The 26,545-nt window shown below is 40.3% G+C and overlaps 1 protein-coding gene across 3 annotated transcripts; it reads left to right on the top strand.

Moving 5' to 3' along the window:
- Positions 1 to 125: 125 nt before the first annotated feature.
- ap1b1 (adaptor related protein complex 1 beta 1 subunit) lies at positions 126 to 25,975 on the top strand. Of its 3 annotated transcripts, none has more exons than XM_022755263.1 (23): positions 126 to 182; positions 3,086 to 3,146; positions 4,951 to 5,056; positions 5,167 to 5,302; positions 5,913 to 6,158; positions 6,389 to 6,579; positions 6,692 to 6,913; positions 7,062 to 7,182; positions 7,295 to 7,390; positions 7,605 to 7,720; positions 8,918 to 9,083; positions 10,166 to 10,264; positions 11,300 to 11,559; positions 11,979 to 12,183; positions 12,378 to 12,398; positions 13,384 to 13,413; positions 13,510 to 13,647; positions 13,738 to 13,883; positions 13,974 to 14,103; positions 17,014 to 17,098; positions 17,764 to 17,850; positions 18,502 to 18,656; positions 24,414 to 25,975. In XM_022755263.1, the coding sequence occupies exons 2-23, from the start codon at positions 3,110 to 3,112 to the stop codon at positions 24,486 to 24,488; spliced, it is 2,868 nt and encodes a 955-aa protein (XP_022610984.1). In that variant the 5' UTR covers positions 126 to 182; positions 3,086 to 3,109; the 3' UTR covers positions 24,489 to 25,975. The 3 variants fall into 3 exon arrangements, with proteins under 3 accessions (XP_022610984.1, XP_022610967.1, XP_022610976.1); XM_022755246.1 differs by lacking the exon at positions 126 to 182 and adding an exon at positions 458 to 492; XM_022755255.1 differs by lacking the exons at positions 126 to 182; positions 12,378 to 12,398 and adding an exon at positions 459 to 492.
- The last annotated feature ends 570 nt before the right edge of the window (positions 25,976 to 26,545 follow it).

Here is a 26,545-nt window from a genome sequence, read left to right as displayed (position 1 = left end):
CTGAAAATTACATATTGTTGATAGAGTTATTGAACCACTTGGGCTCCCAGCATTATGAACGACCCTCTTTATGTGAAACCTGACGCTGCTCGTCTGTTTGCAAACGATATTTAGTGGAAAGACGGAAGTAAATCAAGTGGGAGGGGACGAAGGCCATCACAGCTACTGCTACGCCTGTCACGGTAAGATGTTTGTGGAGATTTTCTCTCCAAATTCATTGGGTGGCGAGTCTAATTTTAACTCCAGAAGGTACGCTAATTCGTTGGGTAAGGTTTAAACCGGGCCGATAGATTAAGAGCTTAACTATCCCGGCAAAGGCTTCCTTAAGCCTCTACTTAGAAGGTCATGCCTCAGCTGCGCTAGCTGGAGAAGTGGCCAGGCGCTAGCTGACACTGACAAGCAGCCTGCACCGCACAGTTAGCCGTTAGCACCAGTTTCATTCATCGTACCTTAACTGCCGCAAACATGCAGGAATGGGCGAATCAGCTATGCGTGAGTAATGGATCGAGCAGCATCGTTAACTACATAACTATCGGCACTAATTGACCTAACTTCACGCTACAGTCACATATATTTTAGTGTACCTCCAGCTATGCTAGCGTTAACGTCATTGTAGCCTGATGCTAGCCAGCTAGCGAACGTTTACTGTACTTTGTGGCTAAATTAGCGGTTTAAGTCAAAGTCAGTAAGTGTGAATTACTCACACTGTTAGTTTTCAAACTATATAAAACTACACTGCCAGTTCAGTGTCAGTATGACATAGTAGCAGCGTGTATTATCGTACAAACGTACTGTAATCGGCTAATTCGTGTTGCCACACGACGCTGAAGTTAGCTTCCGATTCGTTAGTTAGGGAGAATATAAGGAAACATACTTTTTAAATATTAAATTACAATCCTGAACGAAGGGTTGCAATTTACTGTTGTCAAAGGGTAGGAGACGCTGTTTGAAACCCACTTTGCAATGGGTAAAAACAACAAGAAATTGAAATTTCACTGCTGTTTTCACATCTAGACCACATTGGACCAGATCTACATCAAAGTCCATTATAGTTAGACCTGTCAGATCTGGACTAGTTTAACCCAGACAAGCCAAAGACCTTTTTAAGATTCAGTCTCAAATTTATGAAACCGTTATTCTACTGAAAATGTGAAAATTCAAAAATAGCGATTTTACTTTTTTTCATATCTGGACCACATGAGACCAGGTCCAGTTAAAAAGCTCTATATATAGACTTGTGCTCTAGATCTGAATGAAGCTATTTTTATTTATATTACATTTTCACAAACAGAATAAAGGTTTCACAAATCTGAGACTGTTATACAGTATATATAAGAGTTTATGACGTTTGGCTTGTCTGGGATAATCTAGTCATGATCTGTCAAATTCTAGTGCACTTTTATTTTATTTTTTAAAATCTCTACATGCATGATGTGGTCTAGAAGTAAAATCTTACTTTTTGATTTCATAGATAAATTTCTTTCACAAATTTGGGTCTCAAAAGCATTGAGGCTTTAACTGTAGCACCGTTTCACATCAAGAGGTGCAAAATATAAGAGAAGTTAGGGTTAGGATTAATTGCCTCTAACTAACTTCAGTGTAGCTGTTGCATCGACAATTGTGTTCACATCATGTCTGGTTAAGTTGGGTCTAACAACCTGTCTGATGTGTTCAGTTGCCTGAGGCTCAACAAATAATGAAATTGCCACTCACTGTTGTTGTCACTAGTAGCAATTTAATGTTTATAACTGTCATGCCTCTGCTATGAACTTGGTATAAACAGTTTACATAACGACCTGCTATCTTCTTTGTTCCTGCAAGTTATTTCTTTGAATTAAATCTTATTTAGAGTAAAGTAAATTGCTTTAATTTTAAGGCAGAGTTCATAAATGATACTGTATTATCAATAAAATGCTGTTAGTGTTATATAGGTGTATGGATTATGGTCAAGGGAAATTTGTGCTTAACAAAGACCCATCTATGGTATCATCTGAATAAATGGAAAGTTATTTGAATTGATTAAATTATTAGCCATGACAACTCTTATTTAGATGTTTCATTCTGAACAGACAACTGGTTTACATCAGTATTTGTACTATGGTAATAAAGTATCATCATATACCATGCACTCAGTTGGCAGTTTAATAGGTACATTTAGCTAAAACTAATGCAATCTAATACAACAGTCCTGTGTCAAAACTGTTTCAGAGAGGAGTTGATTCACTTTAAGGTCATTTTGGAGGCTGCAGTTTGTGGTGCTGTTGAAAAAATCAATGAGGGTAGGCAAAATGATCAGACAGTTGAATGAACACCTCTCTGAAACAGATTGAACCTAACCTGAAAATCATAACCTTCACGAAGGAGGATTTATTGCAGGACTGTTGTATTAGACTGGATTAGTTTTAGCTTGGTGTACCTTATAATAAGCTGCCAACTGAGTCTATATTTATAACAATAAGATAATAAAAAGCATCACAAATCTCAGCAGTATGTGTTGCTATTAACATTGTAACCAAGAATGTTCACAGTACATTCAGGGAAATATCAAGTTTCGTTTGTGGCAGTAACACTTAAAGGAGTCAAAGGCAGCATAATATGAAGTGTAATGATTGTGCACACAAGCTACATGCTTCTTATCTATACACTACACTCCATAAGACAAAATAAGTCTTAGTCAAAAATCTGGCTTTTATTTTCCCTATAGCAGGAGAATGATTCACCACTTACCCTGAATTTCTATTGCTCAAATCTCATAGCAGGAAGTGCTATTATATAACTGGGAGAATATCTTTTTCAGAGAGGTGCTGGATCAAGTGAAAATCAACAACAGGAAATACGTGTCCTTTCATGCTGCTCAGTAGAAGGGATATTGCTGACCAAGAAAGAGGAGATATTGGTGTCTGTTTTCTCACCAAAATCCATTGTTTTTTATTTTGATAGATCACTGCCATTTGTTCAGGAGAAGACAGGAATTCCTTTTATTTCCCTGTGCTTGCACTTCTAGTATTTCCTCTTGCTCTTGTGGTGCTCCCAAGTTTCCACTCAGGAAAAGATTTCACAAACATCTTTTCACTCTCTTTTGCAGGAAAATCGACAATTTGGATCCAAGATGACGGACTCCAAGTACTTCACCACCACCAAGAAAGGTCTGATAGCTTACTATTCGTTAAATTATGAGAGAGATGGTTATTATTATTTTCAGTTTCCAGGTGTTGCTAGCATCCATGCACTGTTCTTTAAGAAATGCTTTGTGGATTTCAGCTGGATGGTGCTGAATTTTTATCTCTGCAAAGAGAGACCTAGTCTTTTTCCAGATTGTTTATTTTGTCCAATTAACTTCAAGCTGTTCAGTGATTTCAGAAAAAAAAATATTGGATATATTCCCAGCAACATGATGCATTACACATTCATGATCATTCAGTCAATGAAGCCAAAGATTCTTACTCAGTGTAAGATTCATGGGTTCAAATAAATACATATTTTGATAACCTTTGAGTTGTAGAATACATTTGACTGACTTTAACTAGAGCTGGAAAAACATTTAACCAAAGAAGTTATCACCCTGCTTTGCATCAACATTGTTGCCAAGAGCTTCACAGCTCAGTTTCTGTAAAGCAGATTAGACATATTGAGCCTTAGCTCTCAGAGATTTAACTGTCTTGCTGTGCCTCCTGTTGTATTTTTGTGGTTGCTCTCACACATCCTAGAACTGTGCATGTTCCCACATTAGGCTTAGTGAATGCAAACACATACTTATGAGTGATAGTATGTAGACTCCTTATGTTTGTTTAGGATTTCTTGAGACACACTGTAGGAACATGTTTCTTTCAGTATCTGTTTTTTCTGTGGATTTGATTGTCGCTGTGTGCAGTCTGTTACTAACATCTTGAAGGAGATGGGGAGTGATTAAGGTTTTACAATGCCTGGGAAACTAAGCAGGTAGATTCAAATTCAAGCCCAAAATTGACAGTGTACTGACAGTGTATGTGTATATAGGCATCATCGGAACACTGCACTGAGATGTAAACTAAGTTTAGCAGAAATGGATAAACAAACACATCTCCTTTGCCATCCTTCATGAGAGTTTCACATGGTGACATTATGCTTTGTTCAATAGCTACACTCACAGTTCAGATTCTACATTGTGTCCTTAGGCAGTCACAATGATTGGAAAACAATTGGCATCTTGACTACCATAGATATCAGCAGGTGTCCCTGCACTTGCATACTTTTATCATCTGTTCAACAATACCTACAAGTCCTGCTGGGTGATGTGTAGTTAAAATTCTTGATATTAATACGAATATTTTTCTGATATGGGTTATATATCAAGATACAAAGATATACAAAAACTCATAATTAAAATGATATTCAATGCATTGCTCCATTGTCACACACTATAGCTGACAAAGCACACATAAGAATCTCAATGCCAAGTTTTGTTTAGAAAGTTCACAAAAGATCTTATTGAATAATTGCACAGCTCCACCCATTAACGGTCAGGGAACATGACTCGTGCACTCCCATCTGCTGTTTTATTGGCGCTATAAGTCTGCTGCTGTTCAGCTACTAATAATGTGAACATGTTCTGCCACGACTTTATAATAAGCCCTCTATCACTGGACCACCAGAAGGCTCATAGGATGCAGTGTCTCCTTTATCACCAAAGTCAGTGTTGTGCTAACTCATGATTGAATAACAGCATAACTATATGGACAGGTTTTTGTTTTAGATATTGCAAGGGAAGAACGGTAGATAATCAATACCACCCACAAGTATGAGAAAGTACAGGGGAATGAGGGGTTCTGATAAACAAGAGGACGCTATCCACAGTCAAGTGTGCATGTTGTGATATGTGAAGAGAGAGCACTGCTGCACAGTATTCCTCTCCACCCCCTCCATCACACATGGATTACGAGATGAATGATTCCCTCTTTATTCTGTGTGCAGGGGAGATCTTCGAGCTCAAGGCAGAGCTGAACAGTGATAAGAAGGAGAAGAAGAAAGAGGCCGTAAAGAAGGTCATTGCATCTATGACAGTTGGCAAGGATGTCAGGTGAGCAAGGGAAGACAATGTCAGAAACATCCCAAACTGGAATTATGAACTGTAACTCATCACCTTCCATTTTGAGTCAATTTTCACATGAAATCTTGTGCCTCCTCTAGCGCTCTGTTCCCAGATGTTGTGAACTGCATGCAGACGGACAACCTGGAACTGAAAAAGCTGGTCTACCTCTACCTGATGAACTATGCCAAGAGTCAGCCAGACATGGCTATCATGGCTGTTAACACCTTTGTGAAGGTAAATGTCAGTCTGTCATAAAAGACTAGAAACTGTATGAAATAATCAGTTTGTATTTAAAGTGCAGTAATCTGTGCAGTAAGAGCTTGTTTGGCACAGTACTGCAACAGGGTATGTGAACTCTGCAAACTTGTCCAATGATTGATTTTAGACATAAAAGTATTAAAGGAAATCTCAATTTTATTGGAAAATTATCAGGAAATAATATAAATGTTGAGAATTTTATTAGAATTTCACCTTTTGGACCAACTCTTGATACCAGGAATTTCTTGTTATATACAGGTGCTTTGTGCAGCACTGTTTGATTGGAAAGATAAATATTCTCCTTACTAATTGGAACCTACTCATGCATGCTGCTTTGGGCAGCTGTTTAAAGTAATTTCCCTCTTGAATCTCTGACGTTAGTGAGATAATTACCAAACCTTAAGGTATCAGTTTAGTTTTACTTTCTTCCCTCTCATCATCCTACAACAGTGGTGACACCTCAATATATGATCATTTTGTTCTTTACAGAATGCTAATACAAACAAATGTTAAACGATATCAAAATGCTTCTCAATTAATGTGTGATGAGAGAGAAATAAATCATCTCTCCGATTCACCCATCTAGGACTGTGAAGACCCCAACCCTCTTATTCGTGCCCTTGCTGTTCGTACAATGGGCTGCATTCGTGTGGACAAGATCACTGAATACCTCTGCGAGCCACTGAGGAAATGTCTGAAGGACGAAGACCCATATGTGAGGAAGACGGCTGCCGTGTGTGTAGCAAAGCTCCATGATATCAATGCCCAGTTGGTGGAGGACCAAGGCTTCCTGGACACTCTTAAAGACCTCATCTCTGACTCCAACCCCATGGTATGACTCCTAGCTGGCTGTTGAGCCAGCCAGATTTCTGACTCCGGGTGACACAGCTGGCTACACACCCCAGCTCTGCCTTTCACTGATAAGCCCTGTGCTGGCATACAAATGCCCAACATGATGCCAGAATGGTGTTAGTACAGTGACCTCTCTTTTATATCTTAATGTAAGTGTTGGACCCTACTATTTCTGTCAGCATTTATCTGTTCTTTTGTCTTCATCTTTAGGTTGTAGCAAACGCAGTGGCAGCGCTGTCCGAGATAGCCGAGTCTCATCCCAACAGTAATCTACTGGACTTGAACCCCCAGACCATCAACAAGTTGCTGACAGCTTTAAATGAGTGTACAGAGTGGGGACAGATATTCATTCTTGACTGCCTGGCTAATTACACACCTCGTGATGATCGTGAGTCCCAAAGGTAAAAGCAAACACTGCCTTCATTAACAATGCATGTCATTTAGCACATATTCACGGTGAACTCCAATTTAATTTTCTGCTCTTTGCCTCCCAATATCATTAACATCTGCTAGCATCTGTGAGCGTGTTACCCCGCGGCTCTCCCATGCCAACTCTGCAGTGGTGTTATCAGCAGTCAAAGTTTTAATGAAGTTCATGGAGATGTTGCCCAAAGACTTGGACTACTATGGCACCCTGCTGAAGAAGCTCGCCCCTCCACTGGTCACTCTACTCTCCGCTGAGCCCGAGTTGCAATATGTGGCGCTTAGAAACATCAATCTCATCGTACAGAGACGGTAAGTCTGGGGAGAAGACCTGGGGACAGGGTTTCTTTACTATTCTTCATACATTGGAAATAGCAGCCCCTAATAAAAGTTGCATTTACTGTAGCTTGGTGAATTTCATTCAGATCTTTTTGCTTTATTGTCTGTTGTCCATTTTTAGCCCAGAGATTCTGAAACATGAGATGAAGGTTTTCTTTGTAAAGTACAATGACCCAATCTATGTCAAACTGGAGAAGCTGGACATTATGATTCGCCTTGCATCTCAAGCCAACATCGCCCAGGTATCACACCCACAGCTGTAATACATTGTTGTCTTTTGGTACACTTAAGAAAGAAAAAATATTGTTAACAAGATTATGTGAGTGACATGGATATGTGTCTGTCTTGCTGTAGGTGCTGGCTGAGCTGAAGGAGTACGCCACTGAGGTGGATGTGGACTTTGTCCGTAAAGCGGTCAGAGCCATTGGCCGCTGTGCCATCAAAGTAGAGGTGGGTGGACATGATGTAATACTGTCGTCAGATGCTTGGTTGTTCAAGTCCTCGTGTCAGCTATGTAGTTCAAAGATAAAGCAGTGATAAAAGGCCACATAGATGTCATAGATTTTATATATATTACATATTTATTTTATATGAATATATGTGTACTTTTTATATAATGTATAGGCACATAATGTCAGATCATTTTTCTCTCCATTATGGTTAGCAATCAGCAGAGCGTTGTGTCAGCACCCTGTTGGACCTCATCCAGACCAAGGTCAACTATGTTGTGCAGGAGGCCATAGTGGTCATCAAGGACATCTTTCGCAAGTACCCTAACAAGTAGGTTCCCTCTTAGACGTAAGTGTTCTCATTTTTCAACACCTGATGTATTTAGTAAGGTTTTTAGTCTGTAACGCGTGTCCTTTATTATGTATTTGGTACATGTGACAGAATTGGGCACCTGTGGAAATTTAGTTTGAGGTTGCTGTTTAGTGCCGTTCTTCATACAAAATATAACATTTATCATACACTTCACCGATATCGAAGTCTGACCAAGCACTTAAGTTTATAGGCTGGCCATTCGCATTAAGACATTGTTAGATATATGACATTGTTATGACCTATTACATGCTATCTAACATACATTAATTGTTGTAGTACTTACTCACACATTTTATTCACCAACAGATAACCCGACATTCACTTCACTGACTCTCACTATAAATTCTTGTAGTCTTTACATTGGCAGAGTTACACAGACAAAAAGTCCTTTTAGCTTTTAAAGAAGAAAACTGTCCTCAGTAGCACAGAGTGTCTGTTTGTAGTGGATAGCACTTAGCACCCTGCTGGGATTGCACCTGGTCAAAGGTCAAGCATGTTTGGCTGGAGTGTGACTTCTGCTGTGGTTCCAACAGAGTGGATTCATGTGCCAGACAGAAACCTCTGCCACACAGCAGTAGACCGTCACCCCGGGGTTGTGAGGCTCCAAAGGAGCGGCTTTGCAAAGCTCACGCCTTGGCATGGTTCAGGCCTTGAGCTCTATGATACCGCAACCACAGAAATTCATTAGCCACGGCAGAAAACAGCTGGTTGAGCATCTAGTAAATGAATGACCAAATGACCAAACCAAATCTATGAGAGTGACTATTAAGCCCCTTTTACACAGGTCAAAAACTCACTACGACCTGGGCTTTTTGTACCCTTGAAAGGGTACAATCGGCATTCAGTCCCAGTAGTCACGGGTATTTATCATCTCTGGCTCTGATCGGCAGTGATGTAAAAACAACTACACGAGAGAGAGAGAGAGAGAGAATTGGATTTACATTTGTCATGCTGACAGAAAACACAGCTCCAGGTTAATGCTAATGTTGCTCTATCTGCTGTTGTTGTTTTTGCTGACCCTAGTGGCCAAAAATACATTAATGCAACTTTAAGTAAATAACTGTAATTCCCACTGTAATTGTTTATTTTTGTTGTCTCTCCTTATACATTTGCAAAGTCTTAATGCATGTTGTTGTTTCATGTGACTGCTCTCAGGTATGAGAGTGTGATTGCCACTCTGTGTGAAAATCTGGACTCCCTGGATGAGCCGGAGGCACGTGCCGCCATGATCTGGATTGTGGGAGAGTACGCTGAGCGCATTGACAACGCCGATGAGCTGCTGGAGAGCTTTTTAGAGGGTTTCCACGATGAAAGCACACAGGTGTGTTTAGGAGTACAGGGACGTTGTTTTTCAAAAAATGTGAAATGCATTTCTAATGATGGTGGCACCACTAATTTGCAGTCAGTGCTGGCAGTAAGTAGCACGCTTTGCTTTTTGTAGTTGGAAAGAAAACCATTGGTTAGCTGTCAAATAGATGACAAGCTATACACAAATGTACTGCAGAGAACTGCTCTTATTTAACTGACAAAATCTGTGGTAACCATGAGTGAAATAAAGACTTCTTAGTAAAATATTTTGTTTTTCTGAGAGCAACTGTGCTCAATGGGAAGTCACTACAGTAAGTGGAACACTTTTTATATGTGGCTCAGAGGCACGTTGTAGAGAAACCAACCTTTACTCTGAAGAGCATTCTGTTCATTGTGGGTTTAAACCAGCTCACCCCAAGCAGTAGATCTGATATTTTTTTCTTCTGATTAAGTGGGTACAAACTAAAGTTTTGATGTGTGTGATTAGTTGACTAAATGATTAAACGTTGCTACTCTCGCTAGTTGGCAACAGAAATACTAGTTGGTTAAACTAATTATTAATTTACCACACCGGTTAACTTGTATTTAAGATGCTACGCAGCCACATGTCACTAGCTGGGGCCGCAGCCCTGGCAGATAACAGATCCTGTAAGCTATGGTAGGTATAGGTATGTAGGCTGTTTCAGAATAAACTGGTTGTAACCACATTCAGCACAGGCTTGTGGACATCAACCTGCAAAGTAAGAAGGCTGCTTGTGCTAGCACTGCTAATATTAGCCACACTCAGCAATATGATATTGTTAACCCGCAGATGCTGTGATCCCAATTAAACATTGTTTTCTAATGTTTAGACTAGTCGACTTATCTTAATTTGCACTTGTTTAATCAACAGGGAAATTAGTCGTTAAGAACATCCCTTGTAGAAAGAAATGCATCATGCATAAAATCCCTTTTGTGCTGCTGTTTGCAACAGCAGATTAGACTAATAGTATGAATATTCAGTGTTTGGCAGGATGTTGCTTCCATGGGAAACCTGAGCAGTGAGTTGTATGTGAGCAGTTGTAACGTACGATATGTGTTCACTGTGCCCTCCAGGTGCAGTTGCAGCTACTGACGGCAATCGTCAAGTTGTTCCTGAAAAAGCCTACTGAGACCCAGGAGCTAGTGCAGCAGGTGCTGAGCCTGGCTACACAGGTGAGAAAAAAAACACACACACAGTTTGATGCATGCGTTCATATTCCATCTGTCTACAGATGTTTCACAATCCTCACTTTGCTGTCTACTACTCTGAACTCGCTATCCACATTTTCTTCAAATTTGGGTAATTGGTTCTTGTCAACATGGCTTTTTAGCTCTTACTTTTGTATCTTTTCCAGAGAGTTCCTCACTATTTTATCATTCCAGGGACACTGGAGTATTGTAATGGCATTGTGGATCCAAACCTTGCACTTACCTTAGTAATGACTTCAGTGCTTTGAGCTTACTCTGCAGTTACACTAATTGCATTTTAATTGTTTTAAGTAATGAGGTAACTTAAAAAAATGTAAAATAAAAAAAACAATTTAACAGTTGTAAATATTAAATTTTATGTGCAGTTCATCCAACCATCTAGAATAGGCTACATGGTATGTTATATAAACTAGTTGTAAAAACTATACTAAAGTTATATAAACTGTTTAGTTGCAACTGTGTTTAGTCAGTTATGCAACATAGTTGAGGGAAAAGAGTACGGCTGTGAATTAACCTAGTTTGATCATCAATGATCATTGATCACCAATATCATCATGGAAAGGTTTAGGTGTTTTTGTGCTTCATTATTCATGTACATGAGGATGACAGAATATGAGAAATGCCTCAGTATGATGCAGTCTAATATAACACAACAACATTTTGCCCCTGCACAAGGCAGGGAGAAAGCAGCAGAGGGGAGAAAATGTGCCTCATAACTTAAAAATCTTATAACAAGACATTTATTCATTGAGCTCCAATTCTTCTGAAAAATTACAACATAGATTAACACACTAATAAAAATGAGTAGAGTAAGTTTGCCCCATACATTATCCAATTCCTAGCGCTACCCCAAGGCCGACTCAGTTTTTGATATCTTTGAGTCAGTGCTCTGTCTCACATATTGGGGCCAAGACAGAAAAGAGTCTAACATTAAGTATTTATTAAACATGCTCCATAAATAGTAATCCTTTTTCCTCATGCCTGTATCTCTTTCTGCAGGATTCTGATAACCCAGACCTCAGGGACCGTGGCTACATCTACTGGCGTCTGCTCTCCACAGACCCTGTGGCTGCAAAAGAGGTGGTTCTGGCTGAGAAGCCCCTGATTTCTGAGGAGACTGATCTGATTGAACCCACGCTGCTGGAGGAGCTCATCTGCCACATTGGCACTCTGGCCTCTGTCTACCACAAGCCACCGAGTGCGTTTGTTGAGGGAAGCCGTGGTGTGCAGCACAAGAGACTGCCTGGCAGTGCTGGATCGTGAGTCGTGCACTTGTTTTTGTTTTTTTTTTGTTTGTTTTTTTTGTGGGTTTTTTTTAAACACTGCAGGCGAAGGGGTTTGTTTATTTATGTTGACCTAGCTTCTTGACTCTGCTGTTATGGTTTCCCTCAAATCTGCTGAGTAACACACTTTCCAGCAGTGTCAAGCTGTGCAGCTCCTCCTGCCTTCAAATGCAACTCATCACATGTATTAGCCATTGTTCTCAGTGGACTAGATAGAGTTATTGCAGCAGCAGCAGTTTAGTGACAAATTAGGTTGACAGTGTATATGAAAATCACCAGGAATATCTAGTTTGCAGAACAATAATCAAATAAATGATGCATTATAATGGGGATCATTATAATGTGTAATCTAAATTAATGTTACTTTCCTTTTTCATGTCTCGTTTTATTTCTAGTGGGGAGAGTGTTGAGAGCCCAGATGCAGGTTCTGCTGCTGGAGTTTCTGAGGCACCTCCTGCTGTCATCCCATCCCAGGGAGACCTCCTGGGAGATCTGCTTAATCTGGACCTGACACCTCCTACCACCACAGGACCACCACCCCCCTCCTCTGGCATGCAAATGGGTGCTATGGACCTTCTTGGAGGAGGCCTGGACAGCCTGGTAGGTCAAGAGAAGCTTTCAGGTTCTGGTATAACACATCCTATCTGAACTCAATAATAGGCTTATTGTCAGTGGGACCTAGTGACGGTAATGTATCTTTGTATTTTGTCTTTTTTTCTATCTTTTGGTGCTTTTTCTTTTTCTTTTTTGACCCTTGTGTGTTTTCCTTTCTTTGTTCAATGCTGCACCTGCAGATGGGGGATGAGTCTGAGCCGGTAACTACATGGAGGGAGAGGGCGCAACATTTATAAATCATGTTCAGGCCATTTTAGAGGACTAACTTAACAACTGCTGTTTTACTGTAGTTCTCGTGCATCAGTCTGACATTTTCATTCCTCATTTATCATCAGTTATTATCGTGATATGTACAGTAAGCATGGTGTAAAAATCCTTGAGTCCAACTGTTTTCTTATCTCTGGGCTGTGCGGTTGTGTTTCGTCTTTCAATCAGCCGCCCATTCCCCTGCGGACGGACACTCCTCAGTCACCTCAGCTCCCACATCAGTCCCCATCGCCCCCAGATTACAGCCCCACTGAGGTTGGTCCAGGGGACCACACTGGACCAGTAAAGGCCAGCACCAGCCTAGAACCCCCTCTTGTCCCCTGTTGTACCACTGTGTCCTCTGAGTAGTCCTCCCCACCAGTTGAACTGTGCCTGTTTGCACTTTATATAAGATTGTATTTGTTTCCCGCCCCATTTAGGTGAGATTTTACTAAATCTTGCCTATGTGTTTTTTATTTTTTTTGTTTGTTTGTTTGTTTGTTTTTTGGTAAAAAAAAAAAAAACAAAAAAAAAAACATGTCTTGCACAATAGTTTAGATATGTCACTGTGTGGAATCACTATATCACTATCTTTTTGTTCCACCACCATTTTTGTCACTGTACCCCCAACCTTTTCATCACCTCAATAGATACATCTAGTGAGTAGCATTTCAATAAAAACCTATTGGATGCAATAGACACTCAGCCGGACTTGTGTGGACAGTAAAAGGACAGTTACATAAAAGGAGAAATGTTCCTGTACTTGTGTCACCTTGCTTTTACTTGTCAGTAGTGTAAACCCCATAGCTGTCATTAATCACTGAACATCATTTTAGACCCTCACACCCCTCCATCCATCCTCTTCAGACCTCCCAGAGTATTATTTAATGTTATAACAACATTAACCTGAATTTTTTTGTGCTTCTTCCCCCTATCCAGCTTGGCGGAGACCTTGGAGGAAGTCCTGCTGTAAGTCACTTTGTCTTGTGAGGTTTTTTTTGGGCTCTGCTCGATACAGGGTGACACTGAATGTGTTAGGGTAACGTGTTGCTTTGTGACCCACAGATGGGGGCTGGTTTTGGTGCTCCTCCAGCTGCAATGCCAGCCTCTTTCAGCGCCCCTGTTAGCGGCGGTCTGGATGACCTGTTTGATCTCGGTGGTGGAGTTGGTATGCCTATGGGAGCCTACAGCCCCCCTAAAACAGTGAGTCTTGATAAGCTGGGACATAAAACAGTGCGATGTAACACCAGTGGTGGGATCCCTAATAAAATAACTGATCTTGTCTCTCTTTAGGTTTGGCTTCCTGCCATGAAGGCCAAGGGTCTGGAGATATCAGGCACTTTTGCTCGCCGTTCTGGGGTCATCCAAATGGAGATGACCCTCACTAATAAAGCTATGAGTGTCATGACTGATTTTGCCATCCAATTTAACAGAAACAGGTAAGAACACCTACTTAGCAATGGATGCTGAGATTTCTGTATAGAAATGCATTTTGTGACACTTTTTCCCCCCTCTGTGTTTCTCTGTAGCTTTGGTCTTTCTCCAGCTGGACCACTCCAGGTTCTCACTCCTCTTAGTCCAAACCAGAGTATTGAAGTGACCCTTCCCCTCAATACTGTGGGACCTGTCATGAAGATGGAGCCTCTCAATAACCTGCAGGTAACACAATGTTCATTTCGCTTAAATGTTATGTGACTGTGAGTTCTGGATGGTTTTGGATGAAAAGTACCTTTCTTACACTGCTTCAGCTTCTATTTACCATGAATCCTAATTCCCAGCTGAAATTGACATTTAATGCGATTTATCAACTAGACGCATGTGACATGTCGAGTACAGACTAGAAGCACAATGTTATTTAGGCCAGCTGTTTTTTATTTATTTTTTTAACACTGGCCTCATCAGGTTGGCTGCGTGTTAAGTTTTTGATAATTGAATAAAATATTGCTCAATATGTGAAATATCCGATTCAAGTGGGAAGTGTTGTATCTTCTTAATCATTTGTTTTTGTATAGTTTACAGAAGTAAAACATCAAAATGTTTAATGGTTGAAATATTCATGAACCTGACTGTATCTTTTGGGATATTAAGTTTGGTCATGAAAACATGACCATGTCTTAACAGATTAGTAATGCATCCTTGCATGTTATTCACCTATACTGCAGAATTCCCATGCTGTGAATTAAACAGAATTAAAACATAAAACAGCCGTCAGAGCGGTTTTGATAAGCTGCAAATAAAGAGCGGCAGAGGAAGGCTTGTTTTTGATCAGGGTGGTCCTTTTAACTGGGCGGAATGGTGGTCGGGTTTTGCATGCAGCTGGAGAGGGGAGATAAGAGTGTCGAGGGCGATGATGGAGGTGGGGGCGTTCATTAGTGGTCTCACAACACATGACTCCTTTGTTTCTCCTGGCCTCAGCAGCCCTGCTAACCTTTCTACTCCACTGCTTCTAGGCCCTGCTTTGATGGGTGAGGCTGTCTGTTTTATATGCTCAGATATTTTGAGAGGTTTTGAGTTATTTTTGTCTTGATGGAAGATAATATCCCAGAATATCAATACTCAAATACTCTTCAGTAGTTAATACTGATGTGTGGTTACAGTTTTTTGGCGCCTGTACACTGCCACAATCACTAAAGCATTTCATCACACTTCAACACATTTAAGGGAAAGGCTTTAGTAATGCTGGGTGCAAGTTTCTCCGTTCTTATTCCCACGTTACGGCCTCCTGGAACGACACAGAAGTTAATTTAAACATCAAAGTGGTGACTTCAGGTTTGCTGGTCACAGAAATTGACATATACAGTATGCTTATTCAATAGTAAAGACATTTAAAAAGCAGTCTAGTACAGTGGCTGCTACACTCCCAAACTGGTGGAGGCTAAATAAGTTCTTTGGTACCACAGCTAAGAATTGAGATTTTTTCCCCATCAATATTAAGTATTGTACTAAATAATAAATATTCAATTTGATTGATCAATGAATTAGACAGATCCTCTCATCTATTCATCAGTTTAGTTAAAAGATGATGATTGTCATCAGCTGTCTCATTTAATGTATGGCTATTGCTTTGTAATCTTTTTCCTCGAGTGGTGGTAGTGTGGTGGTCTTCAGTCAGTGCAGCTTCAACAAATGATTATTTTATTGATTAATCTGTTGTCTGGTTGTTTGGTCCACAAAATGCCAGAAAATAGTTAAAAATCTGTCTATCACAAATACTTTGCAATATCGAATTTGTTGCAAAATCATTCAGTCAGTTTTTGCCAAGACAAATTCAGACAGTACTTGCAGTAGAAGTGACATCCTACCCCAGTTGGCAAAAAAAATTTTGGACTTCTTTTTATTTCAGTTCAACAAACAATATTCTACAAAACAGTCAAATGTTCAATAACAGCGCAGGCCCATGTCTTTTTTGGCAGTCCTTGAGTCTTAAGTGTCCATACAATGTCTGTGTACAGTTTCCATGTACAGAAGTGGTTGGTATACTTAGTCATCCAGCGCAAAAATATTATCTTCATTTGGATAATAATAATAATTAGGAGATGACATATAATGTTATCATTCAAATAAGGACTCCAGCTGGCAAAAATAACCTGTACAAAAGGGGGGCCTTACAGAGTTGGAAATCATAGTGGGTATTTATGACAGCACAGAAGACCTGTGATAATATATCAAAAATTATATCAAGCAGTAGTGTTTTTAGTGTTTTTTTCCCAGTTGTATTTGGTGTCCAACCTCCTCTCCTTGGTCATATATCCCTTTGTAATTGAGCTCTCTTAGTTTACAAGCATTCAGAATGAAGCCTTGTGTAATTTGTGTAGTCCCGCATTGCACCCAGGAATAAGATGCCCTAATGAATTATTCATGAGTCATTCTTCAGCTATCCTTTGGCTGAACTCACTGTCCTTCTTTCAGCACTTCTTTGTGGAGCAGCCTGATCAATATCGCTGCTTGCTGCTTGTTACTTCAGGTGCTCCCATTATACCACACTTGTTCTGGTGTTTCAGGGTCCATAGAGTGTAAAAGGTCCAGCATGAGGAGCTAACATTAACCAACCCGATTTTTTTTTTAATGTAGACCTGCTGTTAGGTGCTATTTTTTGTTTCCTATTACTTGTCAGTGTTGATTGTGTGCTATCTTTTTGTGTTTGGTTTTTTATTTTTAACCTGCCTGCTGTTCTCACCTCCATTTATTTTCATCTTGATATCCTCCTGTAAAGCTTTTTCTAAAGGCTGTTTATAGAAATAGGTATTTTTTGATTTAGCTTGTAAGTAATTTTTGCTAATATTCTTTGGCAAATGGAAGCCTTGTACTTACTGTGAGATACAGTGTGATAGGAGACCAGTAAAGAACATGGGTATAGTGTTGATATTGTAGGATATGGTATTGCCTATGTGTGAGTGTGTTAATGTGAGAGAGTGAGGACTATAGCCCCCTTGTTCAGTAAACAGCACACACAAACCAGCCATGGCCATCCTTGAAGGGCACTTGAAAAGTAATTACCCTTGTATTTCTTCTTGTTTCTCCTCCTGTCGTCCTCCTCTACCCCCTCCTTGGATGTAATCACTCTCACAGGTGGCTGTTAAGAACAACATTGACGTATTCTACTTCAGCTGCCAGTACCCCATCAGCATGTTGTTTGCAGAGGACGGGAAGATGGGTGAGTGGGTCTAGGCTGAATCTCTTCACTCAAAACTCCACTGACGTCAACCGCATACACATACGTCAGTTTTTCAGTGAGGGTACATTGGTGTGTGTTAGTGTTAGTGTGTGTGTGTGTGTGTGTGTGTGTGTGTGTGTGTGTGTGTGTGTGTTTGTGTGTTTGTTTGTGTGTGTGTTTGTGTGTGTGTTTGTGTGTGTGTGTGTGTGTGTGTGTGTGTGTGTGTGTGTGTGTGTGTGTGTGTTTGTGTGTGTGTGTGTGTGTGTGTGAGTGAGTGAGAGACTGTCCACCTGCCTGAACTCATTCACACCTTGGAACTGCACACTTGCTCCTACATTGTACACCAGTGCCATTTTTGAGCCTTTATTCCTTTTGTTTTCGTGCTGCTGTGTGATTTATATTGTGAAAACATGTTGGCATTTCACCTTGCGGAGTCTCCTGATGGGGCTAGCAGCAGGACTTCTGCCAAAGGCTGCGAGCTAATGCTCCAGAGCCTGAGCAACAGCAGGAAACCTTGTCTAGTGTGGAATCAGACTTCTCACACACTATTTACAGTGTGTACATTTATCTTTAACACAAACCCTATTGTTATCCTTCTGATATGTACATTTAAGTTTGTGCTTTGTCTTTGGACTCATCCAGTGATTGTATCTCTTCTTCTACAGAGCGACAGGTGTTCCTCGCCACGTGGAAAGACATTCCTAATGACAATGAGTCCCAGTTTCAGATCAAAGACTGCCATCTCAACTCAGGTGAGAAGTAGGGACACAGAGCACAACAGAGTGCACTAGCTGAAGAATGCATCACTATGCAGCCATAGCCTGCAGCTTGTTTTTATGTGAAGACAGCCCAGCAGAGCAGTGGCGACCTCAAATTCAGATCCTCGCTAATGAAGCAAATTCTATTTGATGAGAACTCATCAGCTGCAGTCCCTATTTACATGCGATAATTTAGTTTTACATAAGTGTGAGTGCAGCTGAACTGGAGAAGAATTCGTAATGACAGTTTAATGGAGATTTCCCCCCACAGATTGAATTTCTTCTTCATGAACAAAGAGGGAGGGTTTCAAATCCTACTGGGGCACAGCAGTAAGACAGAGGCTGAGGAGAAAAGTTCTTTCCAAATTAGTGACTGTATCTTTGCTGCACAGACAGCCTGGAGTGAAATTTTAGGGGATGGTAAGTGAAAAAGAAATCCTCCATGGTCTGATACATTTAATGACTGTTTCAGCAGACAACCATAGAGCATGGCAGGAGTCAGTGAGTGGCACTGAATAACTGAATAACAGTGTGAAACTGAATACTAAAAACCAACATTAGCTTGTTAAGATAAGACACTATAAGTTCAGTTCAACAGATAAAATGTTGACTGCATTGTGACCTTTTTTATTGTTCTCTCAACAGATGCAGCCTCCAACAAACTGCAGGGTAGCAGCATCTTCACCATAGCCAAGCGTACGGTGGAGGGTCAGGACATGCTGTATCAGTCCATGAAACTATCCAACGGCATCTGGGTGCTGGCTGAACTGAGGGTGCAGGCAGGAAACCCAAACTACACGGTGAGTACTGAGCTAGTTGTATTAGCTGACTTCATGAGTTGAAGTCATCACTGTTGTAGCTTTGGTGCTGCATTAACAAATTACTGTGTGTATATATATGTATATACAGTTTGTTAGTGTCATCATTGTTGAAAGCATTATATTACCTGACACATAATCAGGAACAACTGTTTCTGTGAAACACGTGGAACTTGATTTTACCTGTCCTGCTGTGAAATTCCTAAATTCATCAGCATTTTAATGAGTCGTAAAGGCTTAGAATAGGGCAGGTAGGTTTTTAAAATGATTTTTATATCATAAAATGACTGAAGTTTATCTGAACAATGGTTGAATTGAGTGTTTACAGTGCAAATTGTACTTTTATAATTCAGTTTCACCAGCATTTGTATATAAGTGAAGGTTTTTATCCAATGTTTACCATTTTTACTTTATTTTTATTTTAAATCCCAGATTTTTGTAATACAAACCTAAAATAATTTGCTGGACTTGTTTTTTCTTTTGGTTATGTAACTTTTCTAAGATGTTGATTTTAAAAGAAGTGTTGGCATCTTTTCATCATGTTGGTATAATAGGAGAACACAATATTACAACACAGTGAGGGGAAATCTTTCAAATCCAGAGCCTGAGCTATTTTTGGAGGCTTTAATCATACCTACTATAGTGACTGATTTCGGCACATTTTGGTTGGTATTGGAGATTTATCCCATAATAAATATAAATCAGGTATCAAAGGGCTCACTGAACCAAACCATCTACCCAGGACTCCAAAATGGTCTCACTGTTGTATGTTCCCATATACAGTGTAGGAAAGTTCTTGCTTTCATTCTTCAGCACTAATCACAGCTCTGCTTGTTGAATTAAGTCAGTATGATGAGTTAACAAAATACTGTCATCCCTGCACGTCATGGATAGAGATGCATGACAGAGCAATAGCTGATTTGAACAAGCAGAGACATGACGGAGATTGATGTGAAGTAATGAGCGGAGAGCGTGCTGAAGGCTGGTTGATTGTGCAGTGACTGGAGTGTGTTGCTAGTATTGGTGACTCGTGTGTGTGTGTGTGTGTGTGTGTGTGTGTGTGTGTGTGTGTGTGTGTATCTGTCAGTGTGCACATGTATTTGTTTGCTTCCTCCTTTGTGTTGTTGCATGTCTGCTTTGTCAGCGTGCCACGGTCTCCGCTCTTGATGGATTGTGTTTGGCTTAGAAATTCTGCATGACTAGTCCAGAACAATGACCTTGGTGTGACTCTCCTCTCTGCTCATCACTCTGTCTGCTTTCAGATCATGTTTCTTTTTTCATAAGGTGGCATTAACTGTCTTTCTGTTTTTTCCCATCTTGACTAGTCAATTCGTCAGCCACCCTGCTCTCACTCATTAAATCCTCTGAATTTTAAATTGGTTTCACACCTTTCTCTCTTTAGCCACTGTAGTCATCACGTAGCCTGAGCTGGCTCAGGAGATTTAAGAGAACACGACTTTCGTGAAGTGAAAGCTGATTTTTACCAAATGATTGTTTGTAGAACATTTATTGCGTGATGTTTTTTTTTTTCTGCTGGAGGTGGTCTACATTCTCCCCTTTCTCTCTCCTGATTTGTTGTGTTTATATTTCCCGTGTGTCCTTTTGTGAAGTCACATCACTCATTCAAGAGGTTGTTCTCATCCACCTTCAGCTGTTTCTGTTCTGTACTCCTTCTGTCTTTGTAATTTCATATTCAAGTCCAAATTGTTCCTCACTGTGGCTGGAAAGGCTCCCCTACTTTTTGCAGATGGGTAATAAATTGTTAAGTGAGGAGAAGACTAGACTTTAAAGTTAACTGAGCTGCATGTACAGTGTGTACTCTGATTCTTGTCGCTGTGAGCTGCTGGCTGCTGCATGATCCCTGCACTCTCTTGGCACGGCACATTAAAGCCAAGCTGCCAAAGCCTTTTGTCAGCAGCTATTTTTAGACTTGAAGAAGTAAAGCCCTGCCACCGCATGTTTTATGCCTTTTAATTTGCTACAGAGGACGAGACAAAAAGATTATTGTTCATTGCCGTGAGTGGAGACGCATGGTGGCATGTTTGGTTTTTGCTGCTGCTTGCCCATGCTGTTTTAAGGTTTAAATATGGCTTGGCCTATTTTTCTGATATCTCTAAACTTGATTGTCTTCAGCTCTCCCATGATGCCTTACTACTTATATTAGAGTGTTAAAGCTGTGCCACACTCCATACTGCTTATAGCTGCATTTGACTATGTTGATTGAAAGGTCTTGGTGTGCATATTTAATTGGCTTTATTTTGAGTGTAAGGTTAATGGACACTATTATCCCACAAACCAATTTACAGCTGAAATGGAGGAGCTCTTGGTTTAAAAAATTAAAAAGTGATGGGCAGTAGTAAGACCATGAAAGATGGAAGATCTTAAGAATTTCAAAAACATTTCTGCATTCTCATTAAACCTGCAATATTGGCAGTTTGGAGGCAGTGGAGACAAGTTGTGAACACAACTTTGACGTATCACCACCTTCAATATCACCTCATTCAATATTGCAGACTTTCATTTATGTTCTCTTTTAGCTCTGTGTTTGGTCTCTACCAACTCTTGAGGGAAATATCTGACTTTAGCTGCTAGATGTGCCACTGTGTGCTCCAGCTATTCACCGACTGTGTCTGTCTGCGGTCTGCAGCCGAAAATGACGTGTTGAGAGCGAGCTCTGACAGTGATGTTACAGGTTGGAGCTGAAACTCTCTATAAAGCTTCATAAAGCCGAGAGGAGCTTAAGATTTAAGTTGAAATTCAACAAGTGATCCATTTCACATTGTTTTCACATTGTCATTTGATACATTTCTGTTATAAAAATATTGATTATAGCTTCTATAGGTTTTGCACATTTGAAATCTTCAGAAGCGCACCAATTTAATTTGCCTTCCACTGAGCTCATGTATATGTATAGTATTTAACAATGGAAAACTGGAATCCTTTTGATATGAAGCGTGGTGTTCTCATCTGCCATCTCCTGTCCCCATGGCAACTATGTGCCCAGTGATGTTGGCTGATTTTCTCTTCCCACATCTTGAGCTGGTAATTCTGAGGGTTTTGGTAAAAGTGAGTCTCAGCACAGAAAGAGACACCACAGTGCTACGCTAAACACAAACACACAAACACACACACACACACACACACACACACACACACACACACACACACACACACACCTGCTGTCCTACTACACAAGCACAGGGTTAATATTTTCTCAGAAGTCTCTGTTTTTAGGTTAAAACTATAAAACTATATACTGTGGGACTATATAAATTGATATTTATCTCACAGCATTTACTGTATCACAATATATCAATATAAAACTACATATATTGCAGTGGATCTTATACATGCCTACCCCTAGTTTAACACACACTTGACACACTAAAGGATAAAACTAATGACATAGGATGAGGTCTAAACCATTAGACTCAATATTTTCAAAGTTGTTTCTCAAGTCAAGATTAAGTATATCAAATTTAGGAGTAAGACACAAACCTTAAAAAATATGATCATGCAGTCATCTTTCTTTGCTTTCCCCTGTTGCAGTGCTGCATTGCTGATCAGAGAACTGCAGCGGCTGTAGGTCCCCGTTTATACAGGTTCAGACTTCTGCAGTGTTTTCAGGCTGGTTAATTGTTTGCATGACAAGTTATATGAATCCATGTGTCTGTCTCTCACTGGAGACTGCATCACATAAGACACTGCCGTTTTTGTAACTAATAGTTTGAAACGCAGTTGTGTCATCACTTTGGATATTCGTAAGTTAATTTTCTTGGGATGATGGAACAAAGCTTGATAATAAGATATTTTTTTGTCTGTGCATGCTAGATACACACCTTCGGGTGATTGCCCCTCCTCCATCTTTACTGTAGCTCCCTCTTCCTCTTTTGAATGTCGCAGTTTCCAGCTCTCTTAATAGCAGGTTGCACACACCGGCTATAGCATCCGCATTTCCTCACATCTTACCCCATGCTGACATGAGCGTGGCTGCTTAAATGTTGCCAGCAGCAGCATACATTAGTAAAGAGCTGCAAGTGTACAGAGGAAACACTTAAAGAGCTGAGTTATATCACTGTTTTATTCCAGTGCAGCTCTTTGGTATCCACCACATCACACTCCATCACCTTTGTTTGGTCTCAGCATTCAATGAGCTGAGGAGGGGCCTGGTGTGAAAGTCACATCAGTGACTCACCAAATCTCTGCTGAATAACTGATCACTCTAATTATAATAATTGTGTCTGTCTGAATGAGAAAACATTATAGTCTTGTCACGATACTAGAATATCAAACTTCAACACTGTATGTTGAAAAATATTGATATTCCATTTTCTGTACCACAGTGGAAAACAACTTCACTGCTTCAAACAACAGAGACACTTCAGGGCTTGAAAAAAACAAACATGAATGAAAACAGTACTTTGTACCGGTAGTGCAAAAGAACAATAGTGGATATTAATATTTAGGCGAAAATGAAGAATCCACAAATTCAAGAAAAACTTCAATGAAATGAACACTTGAAAAAAATATGGGTATGCTGGTGACATAGGGGTTAAGGTGCTGATAGGACCTTTTGTTACATGTCATTCCCATCTCTTTCCCTTTCCCTACTCTCTTCCTGTCAACTCTCTGCTTTCTGCTTTCTAATAATTGGCAGAAAATACCCAAAGTACTAGGTAGAAAGTCGAGGAAGTAAAAGATAAATCGCTCAAATAAAAGTACAGATCTTTAGGCAGTTAAAGAGCTTTCCCCACAGACTGGAGTATTCTTGGATTTAGTGTCTTGCTGTGTTTTTTGTATTTGTCAGTGAAAAGCAGTCGTGGAGGGGTCTATACTTGTTATCTTTAGTGAACTATCACCATGACCGCGCCGTTTCCTTTTCTTTTCAACTTCACACAGACGTGGGTTTTTAAGGCTTCCATTTGTCATAGGAGAGAGCACTGCCGATTGTGCGGCAGTTAATTAGTGAAACATTTTGAAATATTCAGAATTACTATCTTTTGTATTTAATGCTACATCATGACAGTATCTGCCCTGATACAATTACTGCAAAGCTCCTGCTGCCTTATGCTTCCTGTGAAGAGTGTATCTGAGGAAACGACAACTGCAGTAGGATTACAATGTGGTGGTGTGGGGGGAAACTCACTTTGCGAGGCTGTAGCAAATCCTAAACCTGTTCCCAGCTGAGACTAACATCAAAGAGTGGAGAGGCTGCCTCTATTTTCTCGAGTGAATTTATGTATGTATATTTCTGTATGTCTGTGTCTGATGAGACTGAGTTAAGAAGAGTTTCAATCAAAAGCAGTTTTTCTTCCTGTCTGAAAAATAATGAACTTTGCCTCCTGGAAAAATAGACTTTTAAAGTGACAATGAAGTTATTCTGGTTATTTACTGTGATCTCATTTACACTCGTTTGGTCATGAAGCTGAAGAAATATTACATATGCATACATATAACAATGATCATGTCTGAACAACGCTCAGATCTCTTGTGCCGTTCATGCTCATTTATACACTACTGACATTAACTTGATTCCGCTTCACTACTTTCTTAATTTTTTCATATGACTGATGTAAAATTCAATATATCAGTTTCTTCTGTGTGACTTGTTGTTGCCTGAGGTAACTTGTGTACTGTATGTCCCACAAGGGGCATTTATAAACTTGCTTTGTTTTGATTTGTTGAGCAGCTTATAAATCAGATAATATTCAACCCTACTTGACTCTTCTTTCTCTTCAGGTCTCTCTGAAGTGCAGAGCTCCAGAGGTTTCCCAATGTGTGTTCCAGAGCTACGAGGCAGTGCTGAAGAACTGAAAAACACCCCCATGTCGACCCCTGCCGCTGCCCTCACAGACTCCTGGCACCTCCTCTTGCTCCCCCTCACCTGACCCACGGACCATGTTACAACCTCACACAGTGCAGGAGCTACTTCCTGTTGTGTTGGGCCTGGAGACTGTGCTCTGTATGTCATCCAGCTGTTTAATTAGGATGGTTAATGATCTACTGTCTCATTTTGAACCATGTTTTATTTTTTTCTAAGCCTGCAGAGATGTCTGGATCACTCTTGGCTAGTCTTTGTGTGGTGGTTCACACACCATACGTTTCAGTTTCAGGACATTATCTCATGATAAATTATCTGAATGAACACTTTGCGACTGAGCAGGTTCTCCACTCCCCCCTGCCTGAGCCAATCCTGTGACGACCTATATTCTTTTGGGGACAGACGGCTGTATGACTTGTATTCCCGTGACTGTTTTCTCTTTAATCATTATCCAGCCCCACTTCTCTGCACATTGGAGTCTATTTTTAGCGTCTGCAATCAGCAGGTGAATCATCACCCTGGGGCATATTTATTTGGGGTACTTTCAATTAAAATGCGGCAGAAAAAGGCTTTAACTCTCCTTACCCCTCTGCCAGTGTGAAGTGGAAAGTGGTTGTCTGGGCCTTAGAAGAGACACATAAATACTTACAAACTACATTATTGTTGTCTTTGTCATTTTATAGAGTTTTCTTTAGTATCCGTGGTTAGTAGTGGGATTGGATCCTCTGCTGTCCCCTGAAAAGCAGAATGTCTGACGTGCGCTGTGTGCATGGAAACTGTTTGCTGGTGTGTGGTTCTTTTTAAGTTTTACATCAATATCTGGACATTTTATAGACTAGCATCAGTTGTACACTGACTGCTCTCATACTTAGTCATTCCATGGTTTAATTTGTGTCCATAGTCTTGTTAGTGTACATGTGGCAAACTGGGAGAGAGCCTCAGGTGTTAAGGATTTTGTATTTGCTGCTTCCCCCCATGGCAGTGACAGTCACTCGCGCTCTCTCTGCCATTTTGCTCTCTCTTTATTCTCATCGCAGCTTTTCAAGAACCGTGGCCACCTGAGATGAAGGGTCAGGTGAGATAACTCTAAACTTATAATGTCATGGTTTGTAACACTTGTGAGTAATAAGTAAACATGAAGGTAGTACACTCTGTCTTAGCTGAAACAAGGCAAGAACAACATCCAGTGTCCCTGTCTTACCCGCAGATTAATTGGATTCCTTGACTGAGTCATTACACTGAAGCCCTTTGTATCAGCTCTACAGGATGTATGCACCTACGCTAACACCTTTTACTGATTACAACAGAGGTGGCTGTGTATTCAGAGTGTGTCTTTGTTTGTGGTGACGGCTGATTCATATGAAATGCTGTTTAAAAAAAAAAGGAAAAAAAAAAATCAAGTGTTAAATCAGATGTTTTTGATTGACATGATTTTGTTCATTGTGTGTACATCATTTGAAAACCAACTATTAAAAGTCTTGATAAATTCACGTTGAGTTTTTTCTTCAGTGGTCAGACATTGTGACAAAAAAAAGGAAAAAAAAAAAACAGTGCAAAGAGATTTTTTTGTGGCACATTCTGCTGATTCCAAAATCCCAATCTCGGTTTTATTTGCTGTCTGAAGTCCACATTCCCAAAGTTCCTAGAAGCCAGTGTGCATTGTTTCCGCACACAATGCTTTATAATCATTGATGACCTTCTCTCGTGGGTTACTCGACAGCCGTCACAGCTTTTGCATATAAAGACCTTGAGTGAAGTCTGAGTTTTATCCACAGTTCAGTGCATCTTTTAAGGCGGAGCAGCTCCTGACGTGGTGACGGGGGGTTTTAAAGTCCAAGCTGCTTGCGAAAGCTTAACCAGGATTTCAGCAACATGACCCAGTGGGAAAAACAAACCCCTCATCTCGTATCTGTTTTTCTGTGAATGATAAAGGTCAACTGTGTTCACAGATGCAGGTTCACTGATCAGCGAGGAGTCAGTCGGGCAAAGTTGTGACACTAATGAACGATCTATAATATTGGTCCTATGTGATGAATGCATTCCAACAGGG

The sequence above is a fragment of the Seriola dumerili genome, unplaced genomic scaffold (assembly GCF_002260705.1).
Source record: "Seriola dumerili isolate Sdu_G_001 unplaced genomic scaffold, Sdu_1.0 BDQW01000017.1, whole genome shotgun sequence".
Classification (NCBI taxonomy): domain Eukaryota; kingdom Metazoa; phylum Chordata; class Actinopteri; order Carangiformes; family Carangidae; genus Seriola; species Seriola dumerili.
The sequence above is the reverse complement of the archived record's forward strand: the minus strand, read 5'-3'. Positions and strand labels throughout refer to the sequence as shown.